General features: G+C 41.8%; 1 protein-coding gene across 20 annotated transcripts in view; it reads right to left on the bottom strand.

Annotated features, from left to right (window-relative positions):
* The window catches only part of CASK (calcium/calmodulin dependent serine protein kinase), a 409,365-nt gene that overhangs the window by 133,631 nt on the left and 262,529 nt on the right, over positions 1–13,205 (bottom strand). For all 20 annotated transcript variants that reach the window (XM_016942916.3, XM_016942911.3, XM_016942915.3 and 17 more), the window contains exon 8: positions 9,677–9,799. In XM_016942916.3, coding sequence (XP_016798405.1) covers positions 9,677–9,799 — 123 coding nt within the window. The remainder of the gene's footprint in view (positions 1–9,676; positions 9,800–13,205) is intronic.

Here is a 13,205-nt window from a genome sequence, read left to right on the forward strand (position 1 = left end):
TTTATTTCTTCAATTTGCAAGTTATCCAGGAGTTTTTCATATTTAAATTTCAACCATTCTAAAAAAATACCTCTTACATCCACAGTAATGATTTATAAATACACATGGACAAATAAGCCTGCTCTTACCAGCTGGATAACATTCTAATTGAGTTTTTCCATCTTCAGATGACATAAGTAGTGAAGTTAAACTGTTGTTTAGACATGGCATGCGATACTCAGCTCAAAGAGCCGTCTTAAACTTTTTCATTTAAGTTACTGACATTTTTTGTCTTTCTTGTGCTAGAAATTTATTATGTATTAAGCTCAAATTACTTAGAACGAGAACTATAATCATTGGCAGGAACAAAGGTTTCCAAAAATAAATATGCTATTAGCCAAGATAAGCTTTGAAAGCACTGTAAGTAGGTATGGTATAATGTTAAACTATCTTCTAAGAGATTTGAAAAATGACTAAAATGGCTGCCATTTTCATTGTTATTTGGCATTTAAACCAGCTTTGAATGAACAAAAGATCCCCGTTATGGAGAAAGTGAGAAAAGTAAAGGAGAAATAGGAATTACCTCTAAACTGTTCATTATATATCTGGGAGGGCAAAACAAACAAATAAAAAACAAAACAAAACAAAGAAAGTATCTAAAAATTGTTCACTACTCTTTTCTGGGGGAAATCAGGAATAACTAGCACTGAGTATCAGAGAGGTGAATGCATATTTTTGAAGTAGCAGTCCTCCCACCTCAGGCTCCTGAGTCACTGGGACTGCAGGTGCGCACCACCACGCTTGGCTAATTTTTTAATTTTTATTTTTGTAGAGACGGGATTTCCCTATGTTGCCCAGGCTGAGAAGTAATATTCTTAAGGAGAATCAAGATCCACTGAAATCTCAAAATTGTCCTGTAATACTATTCCATGTCATCACCTTAAGATACATTATTAATCTACTTTTAAAATATTTTATTGTTTTGCATAATCTGAGGAAGTAGCATGGTATAATACAACGAACATTCATTCATTGATTAAATCATTAATATTCATTGAGCACCTACTGCATGCCAGATACATTCTAGGTGCTAGACAGAAGTGAACCAAGAGCCAAAAATCCCTAGACTTATGCAGCTTATATTTTATGACCTAGACAGACAATAAACATATAAGTAACATATAGGTATGTCTTAGGGTGACAGATGCTATGGAGAAAAATAAGGGAGGGGAAGGGGGATAGGGAATACTGGTGGTATTCCTTCCCCCACATTTTAAATAGGGTGGTCAGGGAAGGTCTTACTAAGAAGCTGATACCTAAGCAAAGACCTGAAGATGGTGAGGGAACAAGCCATGATATCTGAGGGAAGAGTATTCTAGGGAAGGGTCATATAAAGGTGCTGAGGTGAAATGTGCCTGCAGTCTGAAGAACAGCAAGGAGGCTGATATGATGAGAATGGAGTAAGAAGGGAGAGTAGGAAGGGGTGACATGAGTCAAGTGTCAGGGAGCCAAACTGTATAGAGAATTAAGAAAGAATGCCTAGGGGGAGAGGCCTGGATTCAGGAGTCATTGTTGTACAGATAGCATTTAAAGCCATCAAAACTAGATGAGCTCTCCAAGGGCCGGAGTGTAGATGGACGTGATATTTTGAAATATATATTTGGTCTACAGCTCCGTTTCCTGGAATACAATTCCTAAAATCCTTAGAATGGCGTAAGGGCTATCTTTGTATGCCAATGACTGACTGATGGCTGGCAGCCCCTAGGCAGTTGCAGGATGAGGGGTGGTCACAGGAAAGACCAAGGAGGGATGAGAGGGTTGGGACTTTTGGCCCCACCCCCAACCTCCAGGGAGGGGAGAGGGGCTGAAGGTTGAGTTGACCTCCAATGGTCAATGGTAATGAAGCCTCCATAGAAACCCAAAAGGACAGGGTTCAGGGAGTTTCCGGATAGCTGCACACATGGAGGTTCCTGGAGGGTGGTGCATCCACAGAGGGCATGGAAGCTTCCCACTTCACCCCTATACCTACATCAATGCATCTCTTCATCTGTATCCTTTGTAATTTTCTTTATAACACAATGGTAAAAGTGTTTCCCTGACTTCTGTGAGCTGATCTAACAAATTAATGGAACCCAAAGAGCAGGTGTAGGATCTCTGATTTGTAGCCAGTCAGTCTGACATTCTGGAGGCCTGGACTTGTGACTGGTGTCTGAAAGGGTGGGAAGGGGAGGCCTTGGGGACCAAGCCCTCAAACTGTGGGATGTGATACTATAGTGTCAGAATTGAATTAGAGAATGCCCAGCAGCAGGGCTGATTACTTGCTTCTTAACGGGGAGAAATCCCCACACATTTGGTGAAAGAAGTCTTGTGTGTTGATTGTTGTTGTTGTGTGGTGCGAGAGCAGAGGAAAACAGTTCTGAGTTTTTCCACCTTCAGTTAGTGTCAGTGAAGTAGGGTTTGCTAGAACGGCCCTGGCTCACAGAAATATGTGGTTTGGGAAGAGAAAGAATGAAAGGGTGGGAGATGAGGAACCTTTGATTCCTGGTTCATTATCGTGGTCTTCCATGGTTTGGAGCTGCAACTGTGTCGCAATCAATTACTAAAGGTAAAAGTTACCAGTGGAATTTAGAGATGGATCCAACTCAGGGAGTTGGTTCACTGGATGCATAAGGATATGCAAACTAGTAAGAAAAAGATGAAATATTCACTCCCTTGGTGGTGGTTGTCTGTAATAGCTGAACGGAAATGAAACAAATGCTGGATGAGGCCTTGATGCTAGACCAAGCTCAGATTTCAGTCTATCTGAGCCCAGGCCACTAGCCTTCAAGCTGACCCCCAAAGGAAAAATTATACAGGGATGACAGTACCTCTACGACCTGTGGTTACCACGAAGGTAGTTGATGTGAGGGAAGGGCAAAACCAAGAAACTACTGAAACCAGAGGGTACAGTGTGAAGAAATTGTCTCATTTCATAGATTGGTATCATCAGTTTACTGAAAATCCTTTACTAAAATGGATTGTGAGAATAACTAATTTAGGGCACTTTCTTTGGTTTTAAATGCTGCAGAGTGGACAGGCATGTTTGGGTTGATGCAGGACCCACAGCTCACTATTGAACAATCAACAATGGGTATAATGTGATCCAGACACACAGGGAGTTATTCCTGAGGGAACAGTCAGCCTAGTGAATGGAATAAAAGCCACTGTAAGGTCTGTACACCCTGAGAAGGTAGAGACTGTCCAACTCTACCTATCAATGCCAAGTGGAGTACCCCAGGTGAAGCGGCTCATTTGGTTCCTATGTAGGCCATGTGGGACCGGCTTTATGATGACTGAGATATTCACTCACTGAATACATCCATTACTCTGGCTGTAGTAAATGCTATGGCTAAGGGAGCCTCTTTTGTATGGGCACCAATGAAAACATGAGCGTAATTAACAAAAGACTGGGGAAAGGCAGAGAGGAGAGTCACAGGACTCATCCCAGGAAGGTGGAAAGTTTAAATGGTTATTAATAAATAAGGTGAATGAAGAAAACAGTGATGGGGTGAAACTAAGAGAAAAAAGAAAGAGGAGAATCATGGGACTCATCCCAGCAGGGTGGAATCTTTAGAGGGCTAATAAGAAATGGGAAGAATAGGGCCGGATGCTGTGGCTCACATCTGTAATCCCAGCACTTCGGGAGGCCGAGGCGAGTGGATCACCTGAGCTCAGGAGTTTGAGACCATCCTGGCAAACATGGTGAAACCCCCTCTCTAATAAAAATACAAAAAAATTAGCCAGGCAGGGTGGCGGGCACCTGTAATCGCAGCTACTCGGGAAGCTGAGGCAGGAGAATGGCTTGAACCTGGGAGGCGGAGGTTGCAGTGAGCTGAGATTGCGCCACTGCACTCCAGCCTGGGTGACAGGGCAAGACTCTGTCTCAAAAAAATAAAAAAGAAATAAAAAGAAATGAGATGAATAAAGTGGAAATCAATGGGGTTAAAACAAAGATCTCAATATAATACTATCAAAGGTTGGTAGGGAGCTTCTGCTGTTCTCCCAATGTTAAGGGATTCCAAACAGGTTAGCTGTATTCACCCCAGTTTGGAGAAATTGAAAAAGTCAGAAGGCAGAGATTACAGTGAGAAAGCTGACCAACAGTTACTTGGAGTAATGTTGAGGCAGGTTAATCAATACAAAGATTGACAAAAGGGGCAAGGTCCCTTGGCTCAACCTGCTGTTGGGGACTCAACATCTTTTTTTTTTTTTTTTTTTTTTAAACAAGAAAGGGTAAAAGTAAGGGTTGATAGGAGTATGAGATTTGGAATGTTTAAACAGGATACACATAAATAAGTTATGTCTCCTTTACCTAAATGTTTTATGGAACTGGATAATTATGACTGGGTGGAGAACACTTCCCCTACCCAGTATTGTAAAACAGAAGAAATGTAAATCTGCACTTCGAGAAATATTAATTGGACATGCTAACTAGGCACCAGTAAGATTGCTTGAGCTCACACAGTGTGGAGTTGAGAAGCTGGAGTGCTGGTAGGGACAAATTCTCCATCTGCTCCCCCTTTGCAGGATGTTTACTGGGGCTTATGGCCAAAGTCTGTGAGCATCTCCCAGTGACAACTACTAGGACTTTGCACTAGAGAATTTCCATCTCGGTGCATTTACTACCTTGCTATGGGACATTAACTGAAACTATCCCTAATGACTGAAGGACGTAAAATGATCCTGACACCTGAAATACCCATGCTTTCTCACATGATGTCAGAGAAACATTCAAATGGGGATGGCAGCGCCCAGAATAGTTCCATAATAAAATGGAAATGGTTTATGCAGGAGCATCCTCTCCGGGAAGTGCAAGGAGGAAACATCCTCAAGCAGGGAGCCTCTTTTCCCCTAGGACTGACTCTGGAACTGTGTGAGGAACTGTGGGATTCTACTGACACTTGGACAGGGCCCCGTGAACAGCTCTCAACTGACCAACGAAGAGCTGCTTGGTGTGTGGATGACAGTTCCAAGGTGAATCGACAGCATCCTGTTTGGAAGGATGCCACTCTTGATCAAAGAAGGTAAGATCACATTAGCTTGGCAGTTGAATTGCATTCTGAAGAAATGAACAATAACAAAAGCTCCCGTGTTTGGTTTTTTACTGACTCATGGACAGTCACCAGTGGCCTGGTCACATGGTCAGGCAGAAGGGCAGTGGAAACCTGGCCTATTTATTAAAGGGATGCCCATATGGAGAATGGCCCTATGGAAATTTGAGGGGTGCAATAAGTAGAATATGTTGATGCCCATCATAAGAGCCTCTTTCTGGGTTTGGAAAATGATTGACATTGACAAGCAGAGAACCCTGTGTGCTCTCTCGAGGTGGCCACCTGGGTCCATCAAATGAGTGGATAAACGGGTACTGCAACAGTGCAGAGATGGGCTGCATCTAGACAGGTTTCTTTTGTATCATTTCAGGCACAAAATGCCAATAAGAACTGTTCTGTCTGCCAGCAAAAGAGACAGACACTGCCCATGGCTGTGGGGCAGATTTCCCTGGTGGGAAAGCCCTGAACAAGCTGGCAAGTGAGGCTGATGCTGGTAACCCTGGGAGGCCACAGATGGGTTTTGACAGGAGTAGACACGGATTCTGGACTGGGCTTTGCTTGCCCAGTGAAAGATGTGAATGATGAGAATACCATAAAAAAGCCAGAACAGAAGATATTGCACATATTTGGAGAGCTGAACACCATTTCTTTAGGCCAAAGAACACACGGTACAGCCCATAATGTTCCAGCAGTGGGCAGAGATATTCTTCTCAGAGTAATAGTTTGATAGAGACTAAAATGGGCAATGAAAACATTGGTTGTCTAAAACAGGGGGAGATGAAAGCAGGAAGGGCTGGCTTACTTGCCTTTACCAGTGTGTACTCACACTCAACATGAGTGGGGCTAAAGGAGTGTCCCCACTAGATATTCTTTTGTTTTTCTGATTGATCTGGGGAAGGGGGGTGGTAGAGGATGCTGTTATGACTATGCAATTCTTGACAAGAGGGGAGTATGCTGATATAATGACTATACTTTTTTCTTTCCTTCTTTCCCATATCATCTAAACTCCCCCTGCCCCTCCCTATGCAGTGGTTCTAGGACCAGAGCCATAACTACCAGTGTTAGAACCAGGGATGATTCCTAAACAAGAAATTGTAACTATGTTTTTAAACCTTGTGTCAGAATTCCTAAGGACCTGATGGGGGTGGGTTGTGCAAAACGGGTTAATTGTGAATGCAGCTATATTGCCTGGTGGTAAAAACGGTCCACTAAATTGGCACCTATGTAACCTTAGTCTCCCTGCATGGGAGTGGACTGAGGAGGAGGTAATTACTAGACTAATATTGCTGTCTGCCATCTAGACCAGCACAATGTTGATTTTAATGTTTCTTCCAAAGGTTATTAATAAAGTGAGGAAAAAATTAACAGCTGAGAGTAAAGGAATAAATACATGTGTTACGAATTCAGGGAAATCCATTATCACATTACATTAACACCTTGAAAGAGACTCAGAGCAAGAAAGGATACTGTTTCTTAGCTCAATTATATCAGGTGTCTGAAACGGTGAAACCAAGACCATTCCTGCTTTTAGAACCTGGCAAGATCAATGGAAAGCCTGCAAACCTGAGTGGCCTCATGCTGGGAGACCTATTCATACATTATGATGATGGACTGAACTAATTATCAATGCCTGAATGAGATTCTAGTAATGTGGCAGTGTCTTTTGAATTATATATTCTTTTATATTTCTTTTTTGTTTGTTTGTTTGAGACAGAGTTTCGCTCTTGTAGCCCAGGCTGGAGTGCTATGGCGTGATCTTGGCTCACTGCAACCTCTGCCTCCTGGGTTCAAGTGATTCTCCTGCCTCAGCCTCCCAAGTAGCTGGGATTACAGGCACCTGCCATCACACCCAGCTAATTTTTATATTTTTAGTAGAGATGGGGTTTCACCACATTGGCCCATATTTTTTTAATGTAAGGAATCCAGGTTTTAAGACCAGAGGTATACTGTGAAATATATATTTGGTCCTCTAGCTCATTTCCTGGCATACAACTCCTAAAATCCTTAGAAACGCCAAAGATGTCTGATGGCTGGCAGCCTCTAGGCAGCTTCAGGATGGGGTCACAAAGACCCAGGCAGGATTAGAGGGTTGGGACTTTCAGCCCCACCCCTCAATCTCTGGGGAGGGGAGAGGTACCAAAGGTTAAGTTGATCACCAATGGCCGATGGTTTAATCAATCATGCCTATAGTAATAAGGCCTCCATAAAACCCCAAAAGGACAGGATTTGGGGAGCTTTTGAATAGCTGTACACATGGAGGTTCCTGGAAGGTGTTGTGCCTGGGGAGGGTATGGAAGCTCTGCTCCCCTCCTCTCCTATAACTTGTCCTGTGCATCTCTTTATCTATATTCTTTGTAATATCTCTTGTAACAAACCGGTAAACATAAGTAAATGTTTCCCTGAATTCTGTGAGCTGCTGTAGCAAATTAACCAACCCCAAAGAGGAAGAGGCTGTGGTGTCCCCAATTTGTAGTTGGTTGGCAGAAGTTTCAGCGGCCTGGACTTATGACTGGTGTCTGAAGAGGTGAGGGTTGTGGGACTGAGCCCTCAATCTGTGGGATCTGATGCTATCTCCAGGTAGATAGTGTTTGAATTTAGTTGGGAGGACACCCAGCTGCAGTCTGCTGCAGAGTTGATTGCTTGCTTGTTGGTGGGAAGAAATCTCCACACTTCTGGTCACAGAAGTCTTCTGTATTGATTGTTGCTGTGTGGTGTGAGAGCAGTTTGAGTTTTTTCAGCTTCAATAGAGAAAAAGAGGAGGAGCAAGGATGGAGGCCTATGGCATTCCAGTGTGAAGAGGTGGGAGAGGGGAGATGAGGAAGAATCAGTAGGATCTGAGAAGGAGCAGCCAGGAGGTAGAAGGACAACCAAGAGAGCAGGTGTTCCAGAAGCCCAGAGAAGACAGTGTTTCAGAAGGATGGATGTCAAATGTTGCTGACAGGCCAAGCACAAGCCCTGGGATTTGAACACTGGACTTAGCAACATGAAGGTCAGTAGTGACTTGACCAGAGCTGTTTTAGTGGAATAAATAAGATTGTGATATTGACTAGACTGGGTTCATGGGAAAGGAATGGGAAACTGAACAATGTGAGTAGTCTATACAACTCTTTTCAGGAGTTGCTGTCAAGGGAAGCAAAGAATAGGGGCAAAACCTGGAGGGGGTTGTAGGGTCAGGAGAAGGTATTATGTCTATATAAGAGTGTGTATAATACAAATAACCTATAGCATGTTAGATCCAACAGAGAGAGAACTCTGATGATGCAGGAAGGGAGGAAGTTGTTGGGTCAATGTGGTCAAATAAAAAGGGATAGGATCTAGTGCACAAATCAAAGGGTAGTGGCAGGCTGAATTAGAATCCTGGTTCCACCACTGACAACTTCTGTGACTTGGTGCAAATTCTTTTTTTTTTTTTTTGGGAGACGGAGACTCGCTCTGTCACCCAGGCTGGAGTATAGTGACACGATCTTGGCTCACTGCAACCTCTGCCTCCCGGGTTCAAGCTATTCTCCTGCTTCAGCCTCCTCAGTAGCTGGGGCTACAGGGACCCGCCACAACGCTAGGCTAATTTTTGTACTTTTAGTAGAGATGGGGTTTCATCATACTGGCCAGGCCGGTCTCAAACTCCTGACCTTGTGATCCACCCACCTTGGCCTCCCAAAGTGCTGAGATTACAGGCATGAGCCACCGCACCCGGCCAACTTGGCGCAAATTCTTAACCTCTCCAAGTGTTAGTTTTTCTAACATCTAAAATGAAAATTGCCTGGAATTATTGGGCTGTATAATGTTTTAATCAAAAAGTACTGTTTCACTGCTGTCCCAAGTTATAATTTTCCTTAATACTCACTGGCAAGATGGGATATAAAATGAACTTTTAAAATCTGCCTTTTGGCTGGGCGCAGTGGCTCATGCCTGTAATCCCAGCACTTTGGGAAGCTAAGGCGGGCAGATCGCTCGAGTCCAGGAGTTTGAGACAAGCCTGGGCGACATGGTGAAACCCCCATCTCTACAAAAAATACAAAAATTAGCCAGGTGTGGTACTGCATGCCTGTGCTCCCAGCTACTGGGGAGGTTAAAGTGGGAGGATCGATTGAGCCCAGGAGCAGAGGTTGCAGTGAGTAGAGATGGTGCCACTGTACTCCAGCCTGGGCAATGTTGTCAGACCTTGTCTAAAAAAAAAAAAAAACCTGCCGTTTTCCTAAGACAGAAAATTTATACCTAGTATCTACTGAAAAATAGTTAATGCTATAAAGCACACAGTCACACCCAAAATAAAGATAGTTAATTTATTATAACATGGTATTACTTCAGTTGTTGATGTTGCATATCTTTGGAACACATGTTGGCAGAGAACAAAGAGGCCTTCCCCTGATATATTCTGTCTTAATCCTGTTTTTTACCCTCTGATAGCTGCATGACACTCAAATGGTATGTCTTCTATTCAGATGTTCACAGATGATGTGCAGGAACAGCAAACAAGATGAAAAAAACTAATGAAAACTGCTCCGAAAAAAGAAACGGTAAAAAGGACCATCTCATAGAGCAATGCATTCCTGTCACTGGAAGTGTTCAGATAAAGTGTAGAAGGTGACCTGTGAATGCTCATGTACCTTAAGCCATGGATGATTCAGTGCTTCATAAACAGTGATCCTTTCAGCTGGATCCAGCATCAACATGCGACGTACTAGGTCTTTGGCACTTTCAGAGATATGGCTCCACTGCCTTGGATTCATCTGAGGAGGAGGAAAGGAAAACTACATAGTTACCTTAAATGAGACATTAACATTCACTATTATTTAATATTCCTATATTGCTTCAATGTGAATAAAATTCTGAGAGCAAAGAACAGAAATTTGATTCTAAAGGCTTGCATTCTAAGAAAAGGACAAATGCAATTCTTCTGTTGTTCTTTACTACATAAGAATTTGTGTTAGTAAATATTCCATACCCATATTCTTGTTATGTAAGTGATAATATTTTCAATAATTGAAGACTAGAATGTTCATTATTCCAGTTTCTATCTTTAGATCCTTAGCTAGGGAGACTAGAATACATCGATCTAGAAAGAACTAAAATAAAACTTAAAATTTTTAAAGAAATATTTTTAAGATATGTTTTTAAAAATCGAGGTTAGCAATAATTGTGAACTATGCAAAGTTTTTAATAGGATATTTTGGTCACTGCATATCAATTTCGGTGTTTAGGAAAAAGTATTCTACTACCGTAGGTCCCACAGAATAACAGAGTTGCTTGAATACTGTCCTCAGTGAAGTTACTTTTGTCTTTTTTAGAGATGAGACAACTAAGCCACATGGTATATTGATTAAAATCAAACAAAAATAATTATGAATTGTTCAAAAGACACAGGACTTATGAGAAAGGCTGTGGATCTGTGAGCCAAGTGCTAGAAGGCTCCTGGGAAAAGGGATATGTCTGAGACCCAGAATCATTAAAAAAAAAATCAGAGTGGTTAGGGCATGGGGTTGGGAAGGCAAGTGGGGAAAGGAGACAGAGACAGAGTAGGGTCTCATTCCTTGTTCAATATCAACAGGTTTACTGATGGGGTGAGTTTATGTGAGCTACCCAGTGCCAGGACCTTCAAGCAAAGCCATGGCTTTAACAGGCAGAGACCTACATCACCTTCTAAGGAAGAAAGATGAAGAATAAACTCCACAACATTTTAAAGCCAAATGAAACTGCAGTACTTGCACTGCAGTATAAATGAATCATCACAATTTGAGCAAGGGCTAGCATTAGCTCTGACTAATGTGAGACTTTGTACTTGAAGATGGGGAGTGAAAAGTGTCTTTATGTTGCGGATAGCCCTTAAAATTGAAGTGTGCTTCATTTTTCCCCCCAACAGGCAGAATTTCAAATAGTAGCCACTTCTGCTTGTCAAATCCCATTAAGACTAATGCCATGAGGCTGTTTAATTATCATTATCCAGCCGGGCACAGTGGCTCATGCCTGTAATCCCACACTTTGGGAGGGATGAAATCCCACACTTTTCATCCTAGTGAAATTGTGGTCAACCGACCAGTTTGAAATGAGGTAAGTGATTAGACAGGGCTTGGGTAGACTTGTTTCCTCTCCCTATCCTGGAGCGAATGTGCTCTTTAAAGTCTGAATAATTTTTCCTTGACAAAGTGGTTGAGAAATCATCTGAAAGGGGTGGTAAGATTTCTGAAATGAGTAGAGGTTTAGAAGGATACTCCCTTGTCCTTTTTACAAGACAGTCCAATACAGGATTTTCTATTCCTTCAGCTGAGAAGAGTAGCTAAAACAAATTGGGGGATTGAATCTATACGGGGGAACAAAATAAGGCTATAAAACAATCTTACTTATTTGAATACCAAACCCATAGCAGCTTAGAATCTTGCTGTGTATATACTAACTGGTTACCTGTAATAATGATATGACATTACACTTCTTATATATGGTTTGGGAAATATATTTTTGCCCTTTACAAAGAAGTTAATTGAGGTTAAGTGTTAGCATATACTCCAGTGAAACAGTATTTTCTAATGTGGTCTCACATTTGCAACTGCTGGAGGTAAAAAAAGAAAAAAAAAGTACTGCATTTAAAAGGTGTCATCAAACTTTTCTTTAAAATATCCATAGAGATCAAGAATTTTGTTAATAGTTCTTTTGCTCAGAACCATTAGGGTGATGAAATGCGGCCGGGCGCGGTGGCTCACAGCTGTAATTCCAGCACTTTAGGAGGCCGAGGCAGGTGGATCACTTGAGGCCAGGAGTTTGAGACCAGCTTGGCCAACATGGTGAAACCCCCGTCTCTACTAAAAATACAAAAATTGGCTGGGTGTCGTGGTGCATGCGCCTGTAATCCCAGCTACTCGGGAGGCTAAGTCACGAGAATCACCCGAACTTGGGAGGGGGAGGTTCCAGTGAGCCAAGATCGTGCCACTGCACTCCAGCCTGGGTGACAGAGCAAGACTGTCTCAAAAAAGAACCACCAAGGTGATGAAATAATTTTTTTGAAATCTTTTTTTTTTTTTTTTTTTGGGAAGACAGGGTCTTGCTCTGCTGCCCAGGCTGAAGTGCAGTGGTGTGATCATGGCTCATTGCAGCCTTGACCTCCCAGGCTTAGGTAATCCTGCCACCTCAGCCTTCCAAGTAGCTGAAATTACAAGTGTGTGCCACCACACTTGGCTAATTTTTGTACTCTTTGTAGAGACCAGGTCTCCCTATGTTGCCCAGGCTGGTCTTGAGCTCCTAAGCTCAAGTGAGCCCAGCTGAGATCTGCTTTAAAATAATGTAATAATATGTTGAATACAGATAAAACAAGATTGTCTGTGTTACTGAAGCTGGGAGCTCATTATACTATTCTCTCTACTATTTTTGTTTGAAATTTTTGATAATAAAAGATAGAAAAATAAATGCTGACAGAATCATATGACAGTATACTAAAAGAAAAAGGCCGAGATTCATCATAGATGGTAGAGATGGATCTATACTTCAAACTAAGGTGGTGAAAACCTAGGCCTTTTGTAAGGAAAGTCCTGAAGATAAATGAGAGGTGAGGTTAGCCAAGTAAAAAAGTAAATAAATTATTAACCTCAAAGCTTCAAACCCCAGGTACAAAAAAAAATTATGATGTAGCTGCCACCATCCATCTGACTTACTATAATACTAGGAAGAGGGAATTTTTAAATGACTTAATTTTTGCACATATGTGAATAGTCTAAGTCTTTTTACCAAGAAACAAAAATAACTATTCAATGTTTTAAAAATAGATGAAATAAAATACCAGAGTCTGTTGGAATGAAGCACATTGCCTTGGAAACTAGGAAGTTAACAACTGAACAAACACAAAGGAAGAATTCTATTATTAGCAAATGCCTATAACTCAAAAACGCAGGTGGGGGATTATTATTATATGGTACCTACCTCACAAGTTGCTGTGAGGGTTAAATGAATTAAACTATTCTAAGCACTTTACTTATGTAAAGTATGCTATGCTATGTGCTATGCCTGAGTTAGCTATCATTATTGCTAGTATTATTATTATGCTGATGTATCACTAATCATGTTTCTTTTAAAACGTTAGTATCTGTGATTTCACTTGGCTAAATTCAACCAGAATTTGGCTGTGCATTCCTGAGAGCAACTTACAACTTC

Source organism: Pan troglodytes, chromosome X (assembly GCF_028858775.2).
Source record: "Pan troglodytes isolate AG18354 chromosome X, NHGRI_mPanTro3-v2.0_pri, whole genome shotgun sequence".
Classification (NCBI taxonomy): Eukaryota; Metazoa; Chordata; class Mammalia; order Primates; family Hominidae; genus Pan; species Pan troglodytes.